Source organism: Aegilops tauschii, chromosome 4, assembly GCF_002575655.3.
Source record: "Aegilops tauschii subsp. strangulata cultivar AL8/78 chromosome 4, Aet v6.0, whole genome shotgun sequence".
Lineage (NCBI taxonomy): Eukaryota > Viridiplantae > Streptophyta > Magnoliopsida > Poales > Poaceae > Aegilops > Aegilops tauschii.
The window spans coordinates 300,411,346-300,437,217 of record NC_053038.3 but is presented as its reverse complement, the minus strand read 5'-3'; the positions used below and the strand labels follow the sequence as shown (position 1 = coordinate 300,437,217).

At 48.5% G+C, this 25,872-nt stretch overlaps 1 protein-coding gene across 1 annotated transcript; it reads left to right on the top strand.

Annotated features, from left to right (window-relative positions):
- The first annotated feature begins 19,095 nt into the window (after positions 1-19,095).
- Positions 19,096-22,499, top strand: LOC109750234 (bidirectional sugar transporter SWEET16). The gene is made up of 6 exons (XM_020309197.4): positions 19,096-19,624; positions 19,740-19,776; positions 19,890-20,100; positions 20,221-20,382; positions 21,696-21,815; positions 21,901-22,499. Exons 1-6 carry the CDS (start codon positions 19,591-19,593, stop codon positions 22,234-22,236), a joined length of 900 nt encoding a protein of 299 aa, XP_020164786.1. The 5' UTR covers positions 19,096-19,590; the 3' UTR covers positions 22,237-22,499.
- The last annotated feature ends 3,373 nt before the right edge of the window (positions 22,500-25,872 follow it).

Genomic DNA, 25,872 nt, shown 5'->3' with positions numbered 1-25,872 from the left:
ATGATACAGGAACCCGCATTAGCCATCTGGGCTCTGATGTGCAGAAGAAGTTGAAGGCTGCCTACACGCTGATAGAGCAACTGTATACCGGCGCACAACAGATTATCTGCACCGCTTCGCACAATAAGCCACCCTCGACGTTGATCAAGGATACCTTAGACAGGCTATCTATGCTGCCTGCCCGGATAGAAGAGCTGAAGAGGTCTGCTGCAAGGGCTGGCACTCTGACCGCGCTAACCCGGGCAAAAGCATGGGTGCCTGATCTTGATCCGACGGACGTGGCTAAAGGCTACCCAAGCTTGAAAGAGGACGGATCAGAATTTTGCACTGAAGATCTCCGCGCCATAAACCGGGAAGTACGTCCACTGGCTAGTCAACTTGCTGAAGAAGCTGATCTTTCACATTATCAGGCGAGTTATGATATCAATAACAAGCGGGTTGCTGCACCAGCTCCTGAAACTCAAAGCCTGATCCCTCCAATCCGTAAGCACACTTATGCCCCTGATATTGAACCGTCCACCCTTATAAGCGACAAAGCTGTGTTCCAAGCTTTAACTGGGATCGACTGGACAACTGTTGACTTCCAGCCGCTGGGTAGGGACGAAGAAGAAGAACCGGTGCAAGATGACCCGCAACCGTCAGGTCAAGCTGCTCAGTGATCATAACCCGGGCACCGGTTTAACCTTCCATACTGCAATGTTTATTGAGAAACAATTATTCCTTTGGGCACTGAAACGCCTTGTAATAGGCTAGTTAAAACACTTGGTCTATTATGCCTTCGTGCATATTTATCTGCAACTGATGCGTGTTAATCCGCCATGCTTGAGATATGATGTTCATAATCCATAGCTATATATTCCAGTTGTTCCTGCAGATAAAAAGCTTAAAGCGCCCTAGCGGTTTACCACCGGGCGGGTCATGATACCCAACTATATATATGACCAAGTTTTATAACCAAGGTTTTAAAAGATAACCAAGTATGGAAATATATGATACCTGCGACCTTTAGGCATAGTGTTGGCTGACCAACCTTGTAATGAAGGTAATAACCTTAATCCGGAGTAAAAGTATCTCCTATTATATAATGCCGGTTTACAACAAAACCGTTCCGGGTTGTGATAAACACCGGCTTATTCCATACTGGTGACTATGAGTCAAAACCAGACCGGGCTGATAGTCTCCGGATTATAACTTGGTCATGTACTGACAACTTGTAGTCGACAGCCCAACTGGGTTGATAAACACTGGTTTGAAAACATCACAAATCTTAGCAAAAGAAAAAGAAACTTAGCAAAAGGCAAATAAAACCATTATAGTCGAGGCTTTTCACGGGCTGCTAGGCCCCAAATTTGATCAAGAGGTGTTGCTATGGTTTGGGTTTGACCAAGCTCCCAAGTGATGTTGTGGCATTATGCCGATCAAAAGGCATTGCTATGGTTCGGGTTCGACCAAGCCCCCAGTGATTCTGTGGCTTTACGCCGATCAAGAGGCGTAGCCATGGTTCGGGTTCGACCATGCTCCCAAGTGATGTTGTGGCATTACGCCGATCAAGAGGCGTGGCTATGGTTCGGATACAACCAAGCCCCCAAGTGATTTTGTGGCTTTACGCCGGTCAAGAGGCGTAGCCATGGTTCGGGTTCGACCATGCTCCCAAGTGATGCTGTGGCACTGCGCCGATCAAGAGGTGTAGCTATGGTTCGGATACGACCAAGCCCCCAAGTGATCTGATATCAAGCTTTAAGAAGCTAAATCAAGGGGTAAACCGGACGCCGCTTTGTAAGCTCCATGTAACCACACGTGATGTAAGAAAACAACAGATACCCCGCTTTAGCTGAGGTTCTGGTTTATTATATTAATCATAATATATACAATGTCATAATATGTACATAAGCAGAGCATGTAGCTCAAGTATAGTAGGGCCGAAGATGAGCAATATTCCATGGCCGGTTGGTCTCCTCCTCCGATTTACATGAGTCTTTGCGCTCTCAAACATCAATTAGGTAGTACGACCCATTGTGCAAATCCTTGCTGACCACAAAAGGCCCTTCCCAAGGGGGGATAGCTTGTGCATATCCGTCTGATCCTAGATGAGTCGAAGCACCAAATCTCCTTCTTGAAAGGTTCTGGTTCTAACCCGGCGGCTATGATAACGACGCAGATCTTGCTGATAAATCGCCGAACGGGCTGCCGCCATGTCACGCTCCTCATCTAACAGGTCAAGAGCTTCCTGCCATGCCTTCTCGTTATCCGCTTCAACATATGCCGCTACACGAGGCGAGTCATGACGGATGTCACTAGGAAGAACCGCTTCCGCTCCATAAACCATGAAGAACAGCGTGTAGCCTGTCGATCTGTTGGGTGTGGTATTGATGCTCCATAACACTGAAGGTAACTCCTCAACCCGACAACCCGGCGTCTGTTGCAAAGGAACCATAAGCCGGGGTTTGATGCCTTTCAAGATCTCTTGATTGGCCCTCTCTGCTTGACCATTGGACTGGGGGTGAGCCACTGATGACACGTCAAGCCGGATGTGCTCACGTTGACAGAACTCCTTCATGGCACCCTTTGACAGATTGGTACCATTGTCTGTTATAATGCTGTGTGGAAAGCCAAACCAGAAAATCACCTCTTTGATGAATTGAACCGCCGTGGCCGCGTCACACTTACTAACTGGCTCTGCCTCTACCCATTTTGTGAACTTATCAACCACCACCAAAAGGTGGGTCTTCTTGTCCTTGGACCTCTTGAAGGCCCAACCATATCCAGCCCCCAAGTTGCAAACGGCCAGGTCATTGGAATCATCCTCAATTCTTGAGCTGGTACATGAGCACGCCGTGAGAATTTCTGATAGCCATCACATCTTTTAACCAAGTCCTCGGCATCAGCATGAGCTGTCAACCAATAGAAACCGTGACGAAACGCCTTGGCCACCAAAGATTTTGAACCGGCGTGGTGTCCACAATCTCCTTCGTGGATCTCACGCAAAATTTCACGGCCTTCATCAGGAGATACACAACATTGAAACGCCCCTGTCACACTGCAATGATGCAACTCTCCATTGATAATAGTCATGGACTTGGATCGCCGGGTTATCTGCCTGGCCAAAGTTTCATCCTCTGGTAACTCGCCCCGGTTTATATACGCCAGATACGGAACCGTCCAATCCGGGATAACATGTAAAGCCGCCACCAACTGAGCCTCCGGATCAGGAACAGCCAAATCCTCTTCACCAGGGAGCTTGACGGACGGATTATGCAAAACATCCAGGAATACATTAGGTGGAACCGGTTTACGTTGGGAACCCAGGCGGCATAAAGCGTCTGCCGCTTCATTCTTCCGCCGGTCCACATGATCCACCTGATAACCTTTTGTGACGCCCCCGATTTGACCGTACACTAATCATACACGCAAATGTGTACAACCAAGATCAGGGACTCACGGGAAGATATCACAACACAACTCTAAAACATAAATAAGTCATACAAGCATCATAATACAAGCCAGGGGCCTCGAGGGCTCGAATACAAGTGCTCGATCACAGGCGAGTCAGCGGAAGCAACAATATCTGAGTACAGACATAAGTTAAACAAGTTTGCCTTAAGAAGGCTAGCACAAACTGGGATACAGATCGAACGAGGCGCAGGCCTCCTGCCTGGGATCCTCCTAACTACTCCTGGTTGTCGTCAGCGGCCTGCACGTAGTAGTAGGCACCTCCAGTGTCGTAGGTGTCGTCGTCGACGGTGGCGTCTGGCTCCTGGACTCCAGCATCTGGTTGTGACAACCAGATAGAAAAGAAAAGGGGGAAAAGAGGGAGAGAAGCAACCGTGAGTACTCATCCAAAGTACTCGCAAGCAAGGAGCTATACTACATATGCATGGGTATATGTGTAAAGGGATATATCAGTGGACTGAACTGCAGAATGCCAGAATAGGAGGGGGATAGCTAATCCTGTCGAAGACTACGCTTCTGGCCATCTCCATCTTGCAGCATGTAGAAGAGAGTAGATTGAAGTCCTCCAAGTAGCATCGCATAGCATAATCCTACTCGGCGATCCCCTCCTCGTCGCCCTGTTAGAGAGCGATCACCGGGTTGTATCTGGCACTTGGAAGGGTGTATTTTATTCAGTATCCAGTTCTAGTTGTCATAAGGTCAAGGTACAACTCCGGGTCGTCCTTTTACCAAGGGACACGGCTATTCGAATAGATAAACTTCCCTGCAGGGGTGCACCACATAACCCAACACGCTCGATCCCATTTGGCCGGACACACTTTCCTGGGTCATGCCCGGCCTCGTAAGATCAACGCGTCGCAGCCCCACCTAAGCACAACAGAGAGGTCAGCACGCCGGTCTAACCCTATGCGCGCAGGGGTCTGGGCCCATCGCCCTATGCACACCTGCACGTTGCGTACGCGACCGGAAGCAGACCTAGCCTAGTGGCGTTCCAGTCCAATCCGGCGCGCGCCACTCAGTCGCTGACGTCAAGAAGGCTTCGGCTGATACCACGACGCCGGGATACCCATAACTACTCCCACGTAGATGGTTAGTGCGTATAGACCAAATGGCCAGACTCAGATCAAATACCAAGATCTCGTTAAGCGTGTTAAGTATCCGCGAACGCCGACCAGGGCCAGGCCCACCTCTCACCTAGGCGGTCTCAACCTGCCCTGTCGCTCCGCCACAAAGATCCACTTGCGGGTACTCCTACGAGCCGACCCGACTTTAGTCATCACATGTGTCATGTATGTAGTATATAAGTATATACCCGTGATCACCGCCCAGGTGATCACGGCCCGATAGTATAGCACAGCAGACGGACAAGAATGTAGGGCCACTGATGGAAATCTAGCATCCTATACTAAGCATGTAGGATTGCAGGTAAAGGTATCAACAGTAGTAGCAAGGATAGGCTATGCATCAGGATAGGATATCGGAAAACAGTAACATGCTACACTACTCTAATGCAAGCAGTATAGAGAAGAATAGGCGATATCTGGTGATCAAGGGGGGGGGGCTTGCCTGGTTGCTCTGGCAAGTAGGAGGGGTCGTCGACTCCGTAGTCGAACTGGGCAGCAGCAGTGTCGGTCTCGTAGTCTTCCGGAGAGAAGAGGGGGAAGAAACAGTAAATACAATGCAAACATAAGCATGACGATGCGTGACATGACAATGAACGGTGCTAGGTGTGTCCTAACGCGACAGTAGGTGGTACCGGCGAAGGGGGGGGACATCCGGGAGGTATTCCCGATGTTTCGCGTTTTCGGACAGACGGACCGGAGGGGGAAAGTTGCTAGTTCGATAGGTTAGGGAGGTGTGGTGGACGAACGGACTGCGTATTCGGATTCGTCTCGTCGTTCTGAGCAACTTTCATATAGAAAACATTTTCATCCGAGTTACGGTTTAAAAGATATGAATTTTCAAAGTTTATTTGAATTTCTGGAATTATTTAAATTAAGCAAAAATGAATTATGACGTCAGCATGAGGCAATGATGACGTCAGCAGGTCAACAGGTCGGCTGACCAGTCAAACCAGACAGGTGGGTCCAGTGGGACCCACATGTCAGCCTCTGTTAGTCTAATATTAATTTAAACTAAACTAACAGTCTAATTAGAGGGGGTGGACCCCACATGTCAGTGAGTGATTAGTTAATCTAATTATTTTTATTTATAAAACATTTTTCTTTTTCTTTTTTTTAATTTTGCGGCGGGGCCCGCATGTCAGTGGCTGGGCCTGCCCAGTCAGCACGTTGACTGGGTGGACCCAGTCAACGGGGCCCACGGGCCCACTGGCAGTGGCACTGGGGGGGGGGGCCCAGGCCGGCCACGTCGGCGGCCGGCGCCGGAGCAACTCCGGTGACCAAAACAGCGGCGGCCCCTCGCCGGAGTTGGCCGGAACCGCGCTACGGGGCTCGGGGAGGAGCGGGGCTAGGCCCATTCGAAAGGGCTCGCAGCGCCGCATCCAGGGGTGGCCGGGGCTTCGCCGGACTTGGCCGGAATCGGCGCCGGCGAGCGGCGGAGGCGGCGGCGCGCACGGGTGCCCGACGGAAACGAGGCTACGGCGGGCTATCGAGCAAGCGGAGGGGCTGGGGGGCATCTACGCGAGGTGGGGAGTGCAACGGGCTTGAGCCGGTGACCATAAGGTCACCGGAGACCCGCCGGCGGCGAGCTCCGCGGCGCGGCGTTCGGGCGCGCGCGGGGAAGAAGCTAGGGGGCGCGCGAGAGAGAAAGGACAGGGGAGGAGGGGGGAAGAGGCTCACCGCGCGGCACACGGAGGCCGGTGAGAGCTTAGGAGCAGCAGGTCGGCGCCGGGGAAGAAGGGGGTCGCCGGCGTCCGAAGTTGAAGACGAGCTCGGGGAGGCCGTTGCAGTGGCTCCGAGCTTCAACGGAGAGGCGGAGGTGGTGTAGTCGAGGGCGGCGACGGCGAGGTGGCGATTGGGGCACGGTGGCCGTGTGAACGACGGGAACGGCGGCGAGCGCGTCGGGCGTGGGGAAGAAGAGAGCGGCGCGGATCTGGGGGGGGAAGAGGGAGGCGCAGGGGCCGAGGGGTGAGCGGGGTGAGTGGGAGAGAGGCCCGAGGCGGCGGGGGGGGGGGGTGCTGGCGACCTTATCCACCCCGTCGCCGGCGAGGTGGTGCGGCGGGGACGGCCCCTGTTCCGACCCCGGTCGGGGGAACAGGGGAGGGGGCGAGCGGGAGTGGGAGATGGGCTAGGCCGGCTGGGCCGGGGGTCGGCCCAGTCGGGCCAGGGGTCCAGCGGGGGAAAGGGCCTTCTCCTTTTTTTTTCTTTGTCTGTGCTGTGTTCTTTTGCTTTTTCTTTTTATTTGTTTATTTTCTTTTCTGTTTTATTTCATTTAAAAGTATTTAGGTATTTTATAAAAATGTGTTTTCTCCACCATAATTACCAGTGTATTATTTGGCACCCACCGAACATTTTTGTTCAAATTTTTGAAAACTTTTATTTTCCCCTTTGATTTTAATTGAAGTTTGAACTAGGAGTTTGAAAAGAAATTTGATGCAATTGTGATCAAGCCCTGTTTAGCAACATGATTAGCTTAATCATAGGGAGTTACTGTAGCATGATTCTCGGGGTGTTACACCTTTGAAGTGACCTGCAACAATATCCACCTCACGACGATATGCTGCCATTAGTGGGTCCTTGGAATCCCAAGTGCCAGACACTTGTTGAGCCACCAGATCCGAGTCACCGAAGCATTTGACTCGGCAGAGATTCATCTCCTCAGCCATCCGAAGACCATGGAGTAAGGCCTCATATTCAGCTGCATTATTAGTGCAAGGGAACATTAAATGGAGAACATAACAAAACTTATCACCTCGTGGGGAAGTTAACACGACTCCAGCCCCCGAGCCCTCCAATTGCCTGGACCCATCAAAATGAATAGTCCAATAAGTGTGATCCGGCTTCTCTTCTGGTGCTTGTAATTTTGTCCAATCATTGATGAAATCCACAAGTGCCTGAGATTTGATCGCTGTTCGGGGTATGTACTTCAACCCGTGAGGCCCGAGCTCGATAGCCCACTTAGCAATCCGACCAGTTGCCTCCCTATTCTGGATTATATCCCCCAAAGGAGCAGAGCTGACCACCGTGATGGGATGACCTTGGAAATACTGCTTAATCCACCATTAAGTCACCAATTTTTGCCAATGCGGGTACCTCTGCTTGGATTCAATGAGTACCTCACTAATATAGTAAACCGGCCGCTGAACCGGATATTCCTTTCCTGCTTCCTTGCGCTCCACCACAATAGCCACACTAACAGCCCGAGCGTTAGCTGCCACATATAGCAACAATGGCTCTTTGTCAACCGGAGCAGCGAGAACCGGCGGATTAGCTAGCTGCCGCTTTAAGTCCTCAAATGCTTCATTAGCGGCGTCACTCCAGACAAAGTTATCCGTTTTCTTCAGCATCTGATACAAAGGGATGGCCTTCTCCCCGAGGCGACTGACAAAGCGGCTCAACGCGGCAATCCGGCCTGCCGGGCGTTGAACATCATTGATACACTTCGGTTTAGCCAAGGAGGTGATGGCTTTCATTTTTTTCGGATTAGCTTCAATGCCCCTGTTAGACACCAAAAAACCCAAGAGCTTGCCTACAGGTACACCAAAGATGCACTTGGCCGGATTAAGCATCATTTTATAAACCCGCAGGTTATCAAAGGTTTCCTTCAAGTCATCAATCAATGTCTCCTTTTTCCTTGATTTCACCACAATATCATCCACATAGGCGTGAACATTGCGGCCGGTCTGTTTATGAAGACAATTCTGCACACACCGTTGATAAGTTGCCTGTGCACTCTTGAGCCCAAAGGGCATGGACACATAGCAGAAGGCTCCAAAGGGAGTTATGAAGGTCGTCTTCTCCTGGTCCTTAACTGCCATTTTGATCTGATGATAACCAGAATATGCATCCAAAAAACTTAACCGCTCACAACCCGCCGTAGCATCAATAATCTGATCAATACGGGGGAGGGCAAAAGGATCTGCTGGACAAGCTTTGTTGAGATCTGTGTAGTCCACACACATACGCCAAGTGCCATTCTTCTTGAGGACCAATACCGGATTAGCCAACCACTCAGGATGGAATACTTCAACGATAAATCCAGCCGCCAAGAGCCTGACCACTTCTTCTCCAATAGCTTTTCGTCTTTCTTCATTGAACCGGCGGAGAAACTGCTTGACCGGTTTATACTTAGGATCAACATTAAGAGTGTGCTCAACGAGTTCTCTCGGTACACCAGGCATGTCAGAAGGCTTCCATGCAAAGATGTCCCGATTCTCACGGATGAACTCGATAGCGCGCTTTCCTATTTCGGATCCAAGTTAGCGCTGATGCTAAACTGCTTGGACGAATCGCCAGGCACGAAGTCAACAAGTTTAGTCTCACCAACCGATTTAAACTTCAGGGCCGGATCATGCTCCGTAGTTGGTTTCTTCAACGAAGCCATATCTGCCGGATCAACATTGTCTTTGTAAAACTTCAACTCCTCTGTTGCACAAACCGACTCGGCATAAGCCGCATCACCTTCCTCACACTCCAGAGCAATCTTCCGGCTTCCATGCACGGTTATAGTTCCCTTGTGACCCGGCATCTTGAGCTGTAGATAGACATAACAAGGTCGTGCCATAAACTTAGCATAAGCTGGCCGTCCAAATAGGGCATGATACGGGCTTCTGATTTTCACCACTTTGAAGGTCAAGGTTTCTGATCTCGAGTCATGCTCATCTCCAAAAGCCACCTCCAGAGCTATCTTACCAACAGGATATGCCGACTTACCAGGCACCACACCATGGAACACCGTATTGGACGGTTTAAGATTTTTATCTGTTAGCCCCATGCGACGGAAAGTTTCATAATAAAGGATATTGATACTACTCCCTCCATCCATGAGTACCTTAGTGAACTTATAACCTCCCACCTGAGGTGCCACCACCAGAGCCAGATGACCCGGATTGTCAACCCGGGGTGGATGATCGTCTCTACTCCACACAATGGGCTGCTCGGACCAGCGCAAATAACGGGGCACCGCCGGTTCAACGGCATTCACCATCCTTTTATGAAGCTTCTGATCGCGCTTGTCCAAGCTAGTGGTGAAGACATGATACTGTTCGCTATTCAACTGCTTCGGGTTGCTCTGGTAACCCGACTGCTGCTGCTGCTTGCCCTGATGATTATAGCCACCTTGGTTACCTGGATTAATTTGATTGTTATGTCCACCCTGATTACCATGGAATCCTGAACTAGAATTTCCTCCGCCATAACCCGGCCCATGAGAGCCAGGGCCCGAACCGCCTCCTGATCCATGATCATACCGGAAAGAATCAGAATTTTTGAACTCTTGCATGATATAACAATCTTTCCAGAGGTGTGTAGATGGTTCCTCCTTCGTCCCATGCTTTGGACAGGGCTGGTTCAACAGATACGACAAACGGTCCGGATTAGGATTCGGCATTCCATTCCGCCGGGGTGGTTTACCCTTACGCCGCTGGCCCTTGTTGTGCGTGTTAGTGTTAGCCACAAAGTCTAAACCGTGGTCCACTTTACGCTTGCCGCCGTTTCCATGACCCGCCGGGTTGTGGTGCTGCCCCTTGGCGTTGCCGCTCTTCTTTCCCTTCCCTGTCTTATCATCGTCAGACTCGGGATCCTTGGTACTATCAGAGTCGGCATACTTCACCAGTGCAGCCATGAGGGTTCCCATGTCATTACAATGACGTTTGAGCCGTCCCAACTTCAACTTCAAGGGTTGAAACCGGCAATTGCCTTCCAATGTTAAAACTACGGTGTCAGCGTTGATGCGGTCTAATGAATGCAAAATCTCCGAAAACCGGCGCACCCAATGGGTTGTTGACTCTCCTTCCTCCTGGACACAGGCAGTTAAGTCCACAATTGACATGGGTTGCTTGCATGTATCCTTGGAATTCTGAACAAACCGGGCTCTCAACTCAGCCCATGACCTGATAGAATTAGCCGGTAAACTCTTTAGCCAAGTGCAGGCCGTTCCTTCTAGCATCATGGTGAAGTACTTCGCACATGCCGCATCATCCACGTCCAGCATCTCCATGGCCATCTCGTAGCTTTCAACCCATGTTTCAGGGGACAAATCGGCGGTGTAATTCGGCACCTTGCGCGGGCCCTTGAAATCCTTGGGCAGGCGCACATTGCGCAACGCTGGGACAAGACATGGCACTCCCAAGGAACTAGAGGTAACTCCTGGTTCCACCGATGTGGTTGGACGAACCGGAGTAAGCTGTCGGGCCTCATGCTGCGCCGCTAACTCGGCCTCACTGCGTGCCCGAGCCCGGTCCACCACATCCTGGGCCTCACCGGCACCACCCGCCGGGTTATGGCCACGGGGCGGATCACGGTTCCGCGCATTGCTTGATACTGCCGGTTCATCCATACGCCTGGTGTAACTCCGGCTTGGACGGGGAGTGGAATGAACCCGATCGCGACTATATGAATAAGCCTCCTGTTGAATCAAGGTTGTCTGAAGAAGCTCCTTAACCCGACGCGTCTCGACCGCTGCTGGAGAATCGCCTTCGATCGGGATGGCCGCCAGCCGTGAAGCGGCAGCGACAATGTTGTCCATTGGGTTAGAGTAATGACCCGGTGGTGTGGGGGCATGAGGTACCACAACGTTGTTCTGACGAGGCGGATCCACCAAACGTGGCTGAACCGGCGCCCCTACTCCGGGTGCCTCTGCCCGGTTTACCACCGGCGGATTGCTGGTTCCTGCTCCTGGGGTGTTAAAGAGATTTCTAGCTTCATAAACCGGCGGCAGGCGAGATCGGTGCCTCCTCTTCAGGACTTCGTTCGACGCACTCTGATCCAGCATAATCCGGTAAGCTTGTGTATCCAAAGCGGCCCGCTCCGCGGCTATCCTGGTATCCTCAACTGCTAGGTCGGCTTTTGCCTGGTGATCTGATCTTTCACTTTTGCGACTTCCGCATTGTGTGCATCCTGATCCGCCGGGTTAACCTCCGCCATCAGCGTTGCCAACATATCAAACAAATCAGATAGAACCTGAGCCGGCGGTCGCACAGGGCCTCCTGTCCCAGCCACTGCCGCCGCTGCTAATCCGGAAATCATCGCCGCTGCGGTTGAAGAGTGGAGCGCTGGTTGCGTGTCGGCCATGAAGATCGCCACCCGGTTTGGCAGATCAAAGGGGTCCGGAATACTGTTGCCATCGGATCAGCCCCCAATCCGGCCATCTTGTAACAGATATAACGACTCGGTCTCTCCAGTCGATGACACGTCACCGGAATAAACGACGGTCTCACCACCAGATTCCGATCTATCCTCAGATTCACCTCCATGGATAACTCCCACGAAGGCACGCTTCATGACAGGCTTGACCCGGGCAGATCTCGCACGCTGAGCCATTTCGACGAGGTCGGCGCAGATGTCCGGCTCAGGGCCCGGTTCACCGATCTTGTCAATGAAAACGTGTATGCCACCAAAGGGGACCTGGTACCCATACTCGATTGAGCCGGCCTCGGGGCCCCAGCCTGCATCGTCGATGTAGAGCTTGCCGCGACGACTCTTGGTCATCCGGCCTACAGCGTAACCCTTGAGTCCTTCGGAGCTGCCCTCCAAGAACTTGAAACCATCGTGCGATAGCCTCACGATGGGCGCCAACTGTCGTGGTTTTGTCACGGCAGATGTCCTAGAGAAAGGACTTAGTCGTGGAGCCATCGCTACGGGTTAGCTTGAAGGGGTTAAAGCGGACAAGGGACGCAAGAGAGTTTTATACTAGTTCGGCCCCTTCGATAAAGGTAAAAGCCTACGTCTAGTTGTGATGGAATTGATGGGGTTTCGATGACCAGGGAGCAAATACGCTTTGCCTGAGTCTCGAGTTGTTGTCTGTTGTCCTGAACCGCCGCCGGGTCGTCCCCTTATATACATGGGTTGACCCCCGTCGGTTTACAGACTCCGAGGCCAGCTCATAATTGTCTCCGGCTCGGTCTCTGCTACGCATATCTTACAACACAAGTTTACATCTCAATACCGGTTTGTGTCTACATGCCTTAAACCGGTTTTGGGCCCTGGGCCTTCATGAAGCGTCACCGCCTGTCTTCATGGGCTTTAGATACAGATGAACTACTTATGAATTTAACCCGGCCTCTCCTGGCCAGTTTACGCCCAGTGGTAATATCCCCAAAAAGTTTCAACCTTATTTCTTTTTGATCAAGGATCAGGCAACAAAGAAAATTCTCTATCGAGGTAGATGTGTTCGAGGGATCTACCCATTGATTCCGGAGTTTAGAAGATGCAATAAGCAAGCTTGTGGTGCTATCAAGCTTTCATCCACACGATGGCACGATCATTTAGGACATGCCTCTTTTTCTTTGGTTGAAAAATTGCTTAGGAAAAATAAGCTCCTGTTTTTGTTGGTCAGCGCAATATTGAAACTATTTGTGATTCATGTCAATGTGCTAAGAGTCATCAATTACCTTATCCCATATCTACTAGTGTCTCTACCAAGCCTTTGCAATTAATTTTTTCTGATGTGTGGGGCCCTGCTCCCTCCTCTGTCGGTAGACACACATATTATGTGAGTTTTATCGATGTATACAGCAAATTCTCATGGATCTACCTTCTTAAGAAAAGGTCCGATGTGTTTCAAGTTTTTCAAAACTTTCAAGCAGTTATTGAAAGAAAGTTTGACACTAAGAGATCATAGCTGTCCAATCTGATTGGGGAGGGGAATATGAGAAGCTCAATTCATGCTTCCAAAATATAGGCATATCTCATCATGTGTCTTGCCCACATGCTCACCAACAAAACGGGTCAGCCGAACGCAAGCATAGGCATATAGTTGAAGTCGGTTTGGCTCTCCTAGCAGGTGCCTCCATGCCTCTCAAATTTTGGGACGAGCCCTTTCTTACAGTCGTTCACATGATAAACATGTTACCTAGTCGTGTCATCAACAATGAAACACCCATAGAACGTCTCCTCCAAGTCAAACCAGACTACACATCTCTCCGTGTCTTTGGCTGTGCTTGTTGGCCAAATCTCCGTCCTTATAACAATCGCAAGCTCATGTTTCGATCAAAGCAATGTATTTTTCTTGGGTATAGTGCTCAACACAAAGGTGTCAAGTGTCTTGACATCTCTACTGGTCATGTGTACATCTCTCATGATGTTGTTTTTTATGAGACCAAGTTCCCCTTTGTGGATCTCCATCCTAACGCCGGTGCCCTCCTACGCAAAGAAATCTTACTTCTACCATCTCATCTCTTTGGCTATGATCAAGGAGGCATTAATAATTGTGATGATCATATGTTGACTAACAGCCTTTATGAGCCTTGTGATGATGCAGAAAACGGCAGTGCAAAAATTGCAGAAAATGGCAAAGAAAATAGTGCAGCAGAACGGTATTTCATGTGCCCTGGCTTGGGGGACAAATCTCCCTTGGGGTCTGGCCAGGAGCTGCAGCGCAACCGATCTCCTCCGGGATCCGTGCCTGGCAGCGAATCTGCCACGACAGGCGCAGACGGGCGTGCGGGCGTGACATCTGCAGGTGGGCACGCGGGCGACTCCGCGCCAGCCGCGCGGCAGACCCCGACGGGCCATGGCGCCTCTCCCCGTGCGCGCGAATCGCCACTCACCAGGTGGCGGGCCGGCGCTGGCTCAAGCCGCGCGCGACTTGAGGCCTAGCCGCGGGTGTACAAGCAATGCGTTGCGGTTCGCCAGACGGATGCGGGGCCAGATCCTGCAATGATGGGCCCAGGCAATCATGGGGCCATGATGACGCGCTCCGGCCCAGATCTTCTGTGGCCCAAACACCCTTCGCGCAATAGCCGACGGCCGCAGAAGATCCGGCCTCGACAGCGAACGCGTCAGCCGCAGCCGACGCAGATTCTGGCGCCGTGGACGGATCCTCCTCGGGATCGGGAGAGGATCAGCCTGGCTCAGGCTCGGGATCTTCTGCACCGGCGGTCTCTGCAGAAGCTCCTGTTTTTGCTGCTCCACGTTGTACACGGCTACAACAAGGGGTAATTAAACCTGTTGATTGCAAACATGTTACAAAATATGGGCTGGTATGTTCGACAAGTGAACCAGGAGAACCCAACACTCTTGAAGAGGCTCTTGGCAATGAAAGTTGGAGAAAGGCAATGCATGATGAATTCATGGCACTTCAGAAAAACAAAACATGGCATTTGGTTCCCCCACAACAAGGTAAAAATCTTATTGACTGTAAGTGGGTCTTCAGGATAAAAAGGAAAGCTGATGGAACCATTGATCACTACAAGGCTAGACTTGTTGCAAAGGGTTTTAAACAACGGTATGGTATTGACTATGAGGACACATTTAGTCCAGTTGTTAAAGCTGCCACCATCCGTCTTGTTTTGTCTATTGTTGTGTCTAGGGGATGGAGTCTACGACAGCTAGATGTGCAGAACGCGTTCCTCCATGGTGTTATGGAGGAAGAGGTTTACATGAAACAACCTCCTGGGTTTGAAAATGCACGTGCACCTTCTCATGTGTGCAAACTTGACAAAGCCTTGTATGGACTGAAACAGGCTCCAAGAGCATGGTATTCTCGTCTCAGTAAAAAGATGCAAGCACTTGGTTTTGTTCCTTCAAAGTCCAACACTTCGTTATTTATTTACAACAAGTCAAATACATCCATATTTGTTCTCATATATGTTGATGATATCATTGTGACAAGCTCATATGATGAAGCCATAACAGGACTGTTGAAGGATTTGGGTGCAGAATTTGCTCTCAAGGATCTAGGGTATCTACACTACTTTCTTGGGATTGAGGTCAAGCAGCACAAGGATGGCCTTCACCTCTCTCAAGAAAAGTATGCAACAGACCTAGTAAAAAAGGCCAGTTTGCAAAGTTGTAAGCCTGCACCCACTCCTTTATCTAGCACAGAAAAGTTATCTCTTGCTGAAGGAGAACTTCTGGACTCAGAAGATAGTACAAAATACAGAAGCTTAGTAGGTGCACTTCAGTATTTGGCACTCACCAGACCAGACATTTCATTTGCTATTAACAAAGTATGTCAGTTCCTCCATGCACCTACTACAGTTCACTTAACTGCTGCAAAGCGTATAGTAAGATATGTGAAAAATACCTTGAGCATTGGCCTAAATTTCAGCAAGTCATCCTCTACACTTATCAGTGCTTTCTTTGACTCAGACTGGGCAGGATGTCTGGATGACAGACGCTCAACTGGTGGTTTTGCAGTATTCTTTGGGCCTAACTTGATATCTTGGTGTGCAAGGAAGCAAGCCACTATTTCCAGGTCCATCACAGAAGCAGAATACAAGGCATTGGTCAATGCAACAACATAGATCATATGGGTGCAGTCTATTTTGAAGGAACTAGGCATGAAAAGCACTAGAGCTCCATGCTTATGGTGTGATAATCTAGGTGCTACCTATCTATCAGCAAATCCAGTCTTCCATGCTAGAACCAAACACATTGAGATAGATTTTCACTTTGTCCGAGAAAGAGTTGCAAATAAACTCTTAGACATTCGGTTTATTCACTCCAAAGACCAGGTTGTAGATGGTTTTACCAAGGCTCTACCCACAAGAAGTTTTGAAGACTTCAAGCATAATCTCAACTTGATGAAATTGTGATTAAGGGAGGGTGTCAAACGTGACATAATATTGTGCGCAGTCCTTGGTGTGTACGGCAAGGAGGATCTTTCTTATGTCAATCTTAATCTCCTCTTATCTCTTTGTATTCTTCTCCTCCAAGATGTACTCCTAGATTGTCTACTCAACAACCTGGACGCGTATCTGGGCTCGCACCCCATCTATATAACACGTACCACGTCAGCCAGGATAGGCAAGATGTTTCCCGCATTGTCACACACGTCCTTCATCTTTTCTCAGATTGTTCCTTTGCCCTGAAATATTGGGATTACTTGATTAACAACAGGAAGAGAGGCAATCAACTATGGATGAGATCATGCTCCCTGCAAGAATTTCCATCCAAATTTGCCATGGAAATTGTTTTTTTAATTATCTGGATGCAGAGAAACTCTAAATCAAGGCTTAGACACCTCCATATTTTCATGGAGCAGACTACACAGGAATGACCTCTTGGTGGTTAAGCATAGAATCAAAAGGTCTTCCTTAACTGGATTGATCAGTACATTACTTAAGCTCCAGTGAACATTTTAGGCTTTCCTACTAGCTACTACTGGTGTTGGTTAACTTGGTTCATTTTGAGCTTTTGTATTTCTTTTTACATATTTGTTACTTTGTTTTACTTATAATATACATACCGGTTCATCGTTCCAAAAAAAACCGAGACTATGTGCTACTAGTATGTGAGATCAATCAACAGAGAGAAACCGTAGTGAGACCATAACACGCATGCCCGCCCAATTCCACGTCAATTCGTGGTTAAACGCATTTATTGGTTTGAAACGGAGCATCCATGCATTTAAGCTCACCTGACTTTGGTGTTATATACTGCTCCTTTGATCGGTTAATACTCTCTTCGTTCAAAAAAGCTTGTCCCAAGCTTGTTCTTCAAACAGATGTATCTAGCACTAACTTGATGCTAGATACATTTATTTGAGGGACAAACTTTTTTAGACGGAGGGAGTATTAGAAAATGGGAATGGGAAGCGTCCTCCGTTTCAATTGAATGAATTGCAAAAAACCACCACATTGACACCTAGGTTTGCAGAAAACACCGGTTTACGAATTTGGGGACAAAAACACTGATTTTTAGACTAATCTTTTGCAAAAAAACACTGATTGATGGCTTAGGTCATTTTGATGACGATTATGACATGTGGGTCCGGATCCAAATCGCCATCGTCCTTCCCTCCTCGGGCCAGAGAGAAGAGGAGGTGCGACCTCGACACCGGGGACATGGAGCAGCTGCTCCCGCTGGGCTACCCAGACCGCACACTACTCTGCGCCGAGCAGGTCATCCGGGAGTGGCCCGAGGAGCTGCGGGAGGCGGCGGCGGGAACCTGCCAGAGTTGCAGGAGGCACGCTCCCTCTTCGCCGCCAAGTTCGACGCGCACCGGGAATGGCCCGAGGAGCTGCGGGACGAGACGGCAAGGCTCGTCTATGCGGCCACCCGGTGTGGCGACCTGCCGGAGCCGCAAGAGGCTCGCACCCTCCTCGCCGCCAAGTTCGACGTGCAACGGGAGTGGCCCGAGGAGCTGCGTGAGACGGCGGCGGGGCTCGCCGCTCGTCTACGTGGACACGCCGGAGCTGTAGGAGGCCTGCACCCTCCTCACCGCCAAGCTCGGCAGGGGGTTCGCGTCCGCCATTGCCGAGCTGCGACGCCCAGGTCGGGTTGCACGCCGCGCCTCGGGCCCAGCCTCTGGCGCCCTTGCTCGATCCATGAATGAACTTGATTTCTTTTGTTTTGATTTAAGGGTGTTCATATAAAATTACAGGACTGCTTTGTAAATCTAGAAAATCCCTTGTCTAACGATGTCTAACGTGCAATGTTACGCCATGTCATCAAATACGGGACCCATATGTCATAATCATGGTTAAAATGGCCTAAGCTACCGATAAATGCTTTTTGCAAAAAATTAGGCTAAGAATTAGTGTTTGTTGTTCCAAAATTATAAATCAGTGTTTTCTGCAAACCTATGCGTCAATGTGGTGGTTTTCTGTAATTCACTGGTTTCAATTTGAACGACAAAGTCAGGAAGGAGTAACATTTGATGACTGGGTGAGAGACGTGTCGTTGCTCCCATTACATTAAGCGGTCATGTCGACCAGGCCGTGATAACAACATCCGATGCTGGATGCAAGTTGCATGCTTTGGTCCCAAAGCATAGGCCAGTGCGTGTAGCATCTCATTCCGGGCGTACCCCCACAAAGACAAAAGCAAACGAATTCCTCGTCTAACTGTTACATCTAGCCACCTGCTCTCCGATCTGCTCCGCTAACAGTCCAGTCCGTCCCAGGCCATACGTTTCTACTGCTTTACTTCACCAACCGACGACGACGACGCCGCCGTCACCTCCCGTCTTTCTCTCCTCTCGATCTACTTCCATCTACGAACGAGATGAGATGGCCACACTGGACAGGGACTCGGTGACGGCCACGCCGGAATATCTAAGATTCTTTATCGGCTGGCGTGTAGCCATCGCGCGTACGGTACTTGCTCCCACTTAGACCAGTCATAATGGGTAATAACATAGACGGGTAACATGCATATGTTACTGGTCTATGTTACTATCTCTATAATAAAAAATAACATATGTATGGTAACATGCAACACTTCATTTATTATGCTATAGACTCATCTTATCTTGATATGTGTGATGTTAATCATACTACTAGTAATTAGCTTTTTTTTTCATTTATTGTTTACCACATCATCAATTTTATCTAGATATATGTAATGTTATTACCTATATTATTTCTATTATGGGTAGTCTTACGGCCGCGTAGCCCCATGGCCGCAACGTGTCCACTCTCTAGAACGTGTGGTCGACCTCCGATCTGTGTCCGTTCCCATGGTCGACGTCACATTCCCTCGCCTTTCGGCCTCTAGTCTATGAGTGGCGTCTGGAATTCTGGATCCTGCCATGCCTAACCCTCACTAGCTAAAGCTACTACTAGCAACTAGCAAGTGAGAGCCCGAGCGTGCAAAGGCTGATGGCACCTTGGTAGTGATCTAGTCCAACTTCTTGCGGCCGACAAGGCAGAATCGGATATCCACAGCGCTCAATTAACGAACCAGCTACGTACGTCGGAAATGGTTATCTGCACTACCGGCTGCTTACCTACGGCCAACAAAAAGCCAAGCCATGTGGCCAGGAAACTAATAGGAGAAATCTTGAGGTCAAGAAAGTGCCCGGGATGGATTTCACCGCTTCGTAGCACGCCACGTCTGTCTACCGACCGGCCGGCCGGCCGGCCTATGTCTATGTGTGGCCCCTGTGCAGATCCGGCACTGTGAAATCTGATGCGTGCTTATGGGACAAGATCCTAGCAGTACAACCAAACACTTGAGGCTGTCCAGCAGTGCTCTATCTATATATATGGTCATCTATGTCTATGTGAGAGAAGTACGTAGCTTGCCATCAATTTGTACCTCCCGTCTCTCACACTGCAACAAGTAGAATCCAATGGCCGATCCAAGCTTCTTCGTCGGAATCGTTGGTCAGTTCTCTTTCTCCTGCTTAAATTCAATGGCCGATCCAAACTTCTTCATGCTTACCTTCTCTTGCTTAAATGCTACTGCTCTCAACATCATTCTCCTTCTTTTCTGCAACAGGGAACATAATCTCCATACTCGTCTTCACATCTCCAATGTGAGTTCAGCTAGCAATTTCGACTATATATATATATATATAACTAAGCGCTCGCGGTTTACCATTTCTTGCGCGATCCAGAAGAAGCTGATGCTTTTGCTTGCATGATTCAGTGCGACCTTCCGGAGGGTCGTGCGGAACAAGAGCACGGAGGAGTTCCGGTGGCTGCCGTACGTCACCACCCTCCTCTGCACCTCCCTCTGGGCCTTCTATGGCCTCCTCAAGCCCAGCGGCCTCCTCATCATCACCGTCAACGCCGCCGGCGCCGCTCTACAGGCCACCTACGTCGCCCTCTACCTCGCCTATGCCCCCAGGGACACCAAGGTGCGTCCATCCGTCTGCGCCCTTCGCAATCCCATTTTCAGCTAGCAGCGCTGCTGCGGCGTTCTCGTCATGGGCAGATGGAACCCGGACGGATCTGAAGTGTGGATAACTAATTTGCAGGTGAAGATGGCGAAGGTGGTGGTGGGCGTGAACATCTGCTTCTTTGCCGCGGTCGTCGTGGTGGGGCTGGTGGCGCTGCACGGCGCCGTCCGGCTGTTCGCGGTGGGGGTTCTCTGCTCCGCTCTCACCATCGCAATGTATGCTGCACCCATGGCCGCAATGGTTAGTAACAAGCTCGATTATCTCTTCACTTCTACCACCACCAAAATCTTGCCTTTTTCTTTTCTTTTCGAAACTGTCTCTCTCACGGTAGCGTTTCCTTTCAAGCAGAAGTAACTCTTTTTTTTTGCGGGGACAAGCGGAAGTAGCTTTAACTAGGACAAAGTCATTTCCCATCATATTTTTCAATTGTCAAATGTCTGAAATTTTGGAAGAGTCACCTAAAACCACACTCTCCCAAGTCTGAATCGCAGTTTGAAACTGTCTACTTTTAACAAAATAGCAGTGTTTTCTTCGGTTTTATAGCAGTAGGTGTAACTCTCCCAAATCTGTCATGAAGCAGTAGGTGTTGGTCTGATGTCGTTTTCTTCGATTTATAGCAGAAGCAATAAAAGCGAAAGCTTCGCTTGAGCACGCATCAAATCGCACCTTGAATCCAACAAGACTTCTCACCTATTTGCATGTAATATATTAAACTAGTTTAATTTTATTCGTAATTCATGTTTAAACTGTTTGAAATGGACGGATACTTGCGGAACATGATTGGATGGCGTGGTGCCCAACCGGATGTCCGCACACAGTTTGATAACCGCCGTCGGAGATGCCCTTCAGTCCTACTAATAATCGGTGCCTTCATTCTAGATTTCCATTCCCCGTCAAAATACATATCCACAGTAGATTTTTTTTTCAAGAAACTTACATATTTAGGCCTCCTTTGGTTCATAGGATAGAAATATCATAAAAATAGAAAAATCATAGGAAGTGAGATGACATGCATCTCAATTTCTATAGAGAAAGACATGTCATTTGATGCATACGATATGAATTTTTCCATTAAGTTTAGGCTAATGTTTTTTATCCTTTGAAATATGAAGGATTGATTCCTATCCTACATAGGAATATGAATGTATTCCTATAAACCAAAGGGCCCCATGAGAATTTTTTCTTCAAAAATCCTATCCTATGAAATTCCTACAAGATTCCTACAAACCAAAGGAGGCCTTAGATTTTGATTCCCTGGACTTGCAGTAATTTGGAATTAAGTCTCGGCATGTGCGGACATGACACACAGTCTATCCATAGTCGTATGTAACCCCGCAGGCCACAGTTGGTGGGTGGTGACCATTAATGCGTGTTTCAGATGCCTTAACTGGTTCGGTTTCTCATCGCACTCAAACCTCTTGGGAGAAAAAGAACGTTTTTGTTTGCCACGTACTCGATTACTCAAATGCGCTCACTCTGGCAGTATGTTGAGACTTTTTACAACCGATTGATTGAAAACTTATCCGCCGTGAATTAAATTGATATGCATGCAGAGGACAGTGGTGAAGACCCGGAGCGTGGAGTACATGCCCTTCTCCCTGTCCTTCTTCCTCTTCCTCAACGGCGGCATCTGGAGCGTCTACTCCCTGCTCGTTAAGGACTACTTCATCGGGGTATGCACACATGACGTCCATACGCATATACAGTACATAGAGGCACAAATTTAACTAACTTCACACTTGTTGGAACTACTTTCAGATCCCCAATGCCATGGGTTTTGTGATGGGCACGGCGCAGCTGGCGCTCTACATGGCGTACCAGAACAAGAAGAAGCTCGCGGCGCTCAAGGAGGAGGACGAGGAGAAAGGGGTGGTGCACCTGATGGGCCAGGTAGAGTTGGGCCAGGCCAAGGTCCCGTCGTTGAAGAAGGGGCTGAGCCTGCCGATGCCCTCGTCCCTGCCGTCGCCGTTGCACGGGTTTGGCAACCTCATCAAGGCCTTGTCCGCCACCCCCTTGGAGCTGCAGTCTGTCTTGAACCAGCACGAGCGCGTCGGTGACGACGACGACGACGGGCATGCCTACTCGTCCAAGTGACAGGCACTAACTAGTGCGTGTAGCAGCATTCAATAAAGCCTGTACGGGTTATGCGTAATGCCCCCCCCCCAAAAAAAGTAATGGTTGTATAGTGTTCGCATTGAAATGGAGAGTACGGTGTGACATCATGTACTCCCTCCGTCTAGGTGTGTAAGTCATCTTACGTTGTGCACCGCGACCAAGGCGAAAAGGAAAACGAGAAAACTTAATGTCTTTTTGCTAATTAATAGCATTGGATGCAATGAACTAACCATTGCATGTCATGTTTGGTAGTCTCAAGTCATTGAAAGCATGCACGGCCCACATCTCTTATTGGTTGATATGTCATAAAACAAAAAATGAGGAGGGAGTTAATGTACCGTGCCTAAATGTTTTGAAATTATTTGGTTTTTGTAAGGTGACTTACACACCTAGACGAAGGGAGTATATGGTCGTGCTTATTTTGCGCATAAATCGAGAGGGAAACTTTTTTTTTCAGCTCAGAATTTTTTAAGGTGGACATAGCCTTGGCCTCTGTTTAGTTGTGAGTGATGCACACAACCATATTTATTAGTAATTATTATTAAAGGTGTGAGTATCATTCATCCAATACAACACAAACAAAACAGAAAGATAAAATCCACAAACGTGCGTATAACATGAAAATATGCCTACGAACATAACATATTATTGGATCATAATTCATAAGTTGCATGTATTTCGTGCTACCGGCTGGGTTGCATTAAGACGTCATATGCATTTGCACTTCCGCACGCTCAAGTAAGGACTATATACAGACCCCTCGAGAAGCCTTAAAAGTGACCCGCACAAAAAATAAATATTTTTTTTGTTAGAAGAAAATCGTTCACGTAGCTCCATAATGCGCAAATAAAAGCACACACTTCCATATAAATATGTGCCTTAAATGTGGAGCTAATCTCACTCAACCAGGTATCGAACAAATTAGCTAAGGATTGTATGTCAAAGACTATCCACAATGGGGAGTAACTTAGACTACTACCTCTACAATAGGGAGTAACATACGTGTAATGTCATGCAACACTTCATTTATTAGGTTATAGACTCATCTTGTCTTGATATATGTGATGTTACTCGTACTATAAGTAACTAGCTATGTTACCACATACCTCTCTTCATTAATTACTTGTCACATCATCTATTTTGTGTAGATATGTGTGATGTTACCACCTATGTTACTCCCACTGTGGGTAGTCAAATAAGAGTGATAAACGGACATGTAATAAAATGATGAATTGTTTCCTCTTAATCATAGAAACACTATTTTTACTACCTTACTACATGCATTTTATCAGATTATCCTTCGTTAAGATAACACCCATGTGTAAATCCACATAAACTTATTTACTTCAGTGAGACCTTAACATTCCAAACATGGCGTCTACAAAAGACGAGTCGAGTATTAATAAGGTTCGTATACATGGATTTTACAACAGGGATGGAACTGCCATTGAAATAAATCTGACTCATTAGTTATGTTGATCCTCATGAAGCGACAAACTAAATTGAATCATGTCGTCCACTTATCCTCGACTAAGGTACTTCCAAACTGAATATTCAAGTGGCTTGTCCCTAATATTGGGCTAACAAAAACCTATTTCTGCTGCGTAATATTATAAAGGCTGGGATACTGTAAAGCTAATGGCATGTCCCCCAACCATGAATCCTCCCATAAGCTCATAGTCGTCCCATCACCTACCTTAAAACCACCTCTGTTAAAGAACGCATGCTCTACTCTCATCAAGCCCTTCCAAAAGGGCGCGGTGGATGACTGCATCGTCACCTGAAATAAAGTATTGGAATGATGGTATTTATTGCGTAGCGGCTCTAGCCACACTCCTTCCTCATATGTAAGTATTTTATATAGTCATTTGCTAAGTAAGCATTTGTTCTTTACTTCGGGGTGTTCGATCCCCATCCCCCCTTAGTCATTTCGCGAAGCAATACTTTTTCTTATGTTTCATCGCTCCGCCAAAAAATCTAGAACGATAGAAATCCAATCTTTTTTGTACACCTTTTGGTACTTCAAAGGATGAGAGCATGAACATAGGTAGGCTTGTGAGCACATAGTTGACAAGGAACAGAAGCCTACCATAAGACATATGCTTTCCTTTCCAACAACTCAGTTTCTTCTCAAACCGGTCTTCAACACTTCTGCTATTTGTTTGCCCTTTCTTTGAAATGAATAGGTATCTCGAAATACCGGATCCAAAGAATTGTTATAGTGATGTTTTTCCTCTTTTGTACACCCAAAGCATATGGTAAAGGGAGCTGCACATTTTAATTATGGTATGTAGTTCATTTTTTGTTTATTGCTTGGGTCATGGGAATTGGAGTGCAAGAAGGCCAGTTGTTGAACGCATCGGCGTTGATGCACCAACGCCTAGGCGGTGCAACTCCCATTACCCAAAGGAGTGAGAGCGCTTTTTACGAAAAGCAGAGGGGAGTTGGGCATGCCACGTTGGCACGATCATAGTTGGTACACGTCTGCACAGCGTTGTGCATTGTACCACAAGCTTGGGAGCTAGGCTGGCCACACATCTCACATGGGGACAATGGGGTTTGGTTCTAAAGGTGAAATTTAACCTACAGACGTAGGTGCCCTTGTCCCGACTATGGGCTCCTTTGGTTCGCAGATGTTAGGAATGCATGTTTAAAACAGAAGTATTGTACACACATGAATTCTATCAACTTGGAAGTTATATTAATGAGAATTAGAAACACATGAATCCTAATAAACATGGTCAAATTAAAGTGAAATCACATAAAAACATATAATCATAATGCTATTATGCCACTAAGGATCTTAGTCACATTATTCATGAATTAGAGTTTGAAAAGGAGGTCCAAGTGAATGTTAGAATTCCCGCGCTTTTCTTTAAAACTAAGATCAAAGGAAAATGTACTCCATTTTTTCTTTGCCCCATTTCTTTGAACCAAAGGCATGTATGTTGGGAAACATTGCATGGAAAACAAAAAAAATCTACGCACATGCAATGATCTATCCATGGAGATGCATAGCAACGGGGGGAGAGTGTCTATGTACCCTCGTAGACCAAAAGCGAAAGCGTTTTAACAACGCGATTGATGTAGTCGAACTTCTTCTAGCTCCGACCGATCAAGCACCGAATGTACGTCACCTCCGAGTTCAGCACACGTTCAGCTCGGTGACGTCCCTCGCCTTCTTGATCCAGCAAGGTGTCGAGGTAGTAGATGAGTTATGTCAGCACGACGGCATGGTGACGGTGATGGTGAAGTGATCTGCGCAGGGCTTCGCCTAAGCACCGCGAGAATATGACCGGGGGTGTAAACTATGGAGGGGGCCGCCGCATACGGCTAACAATTGATGTTGTGTGTGCTAGGTGCCCCCTCCTCATATATATATAGGTGGGAGGGAGAGTGGAGAGGCCAAGGGGCGCCCCAAGTAGGTCAGAATCCTACTTGGGCTCCTGCCCATGGCCGCGCCCCTCCCTGCCGTGTTTGTCGGAGGGGGAAGGAAGAGGGGGGAGAGAGAAGGAAGGGGGAATCCTATTCCACTCTTTTCTTTCCCTTTCCCCTCTTTCCTTCTCCTCTTAGGATGGCCCATATGGGGGGCGCACCAGCCCCTTGTGGCTGGTG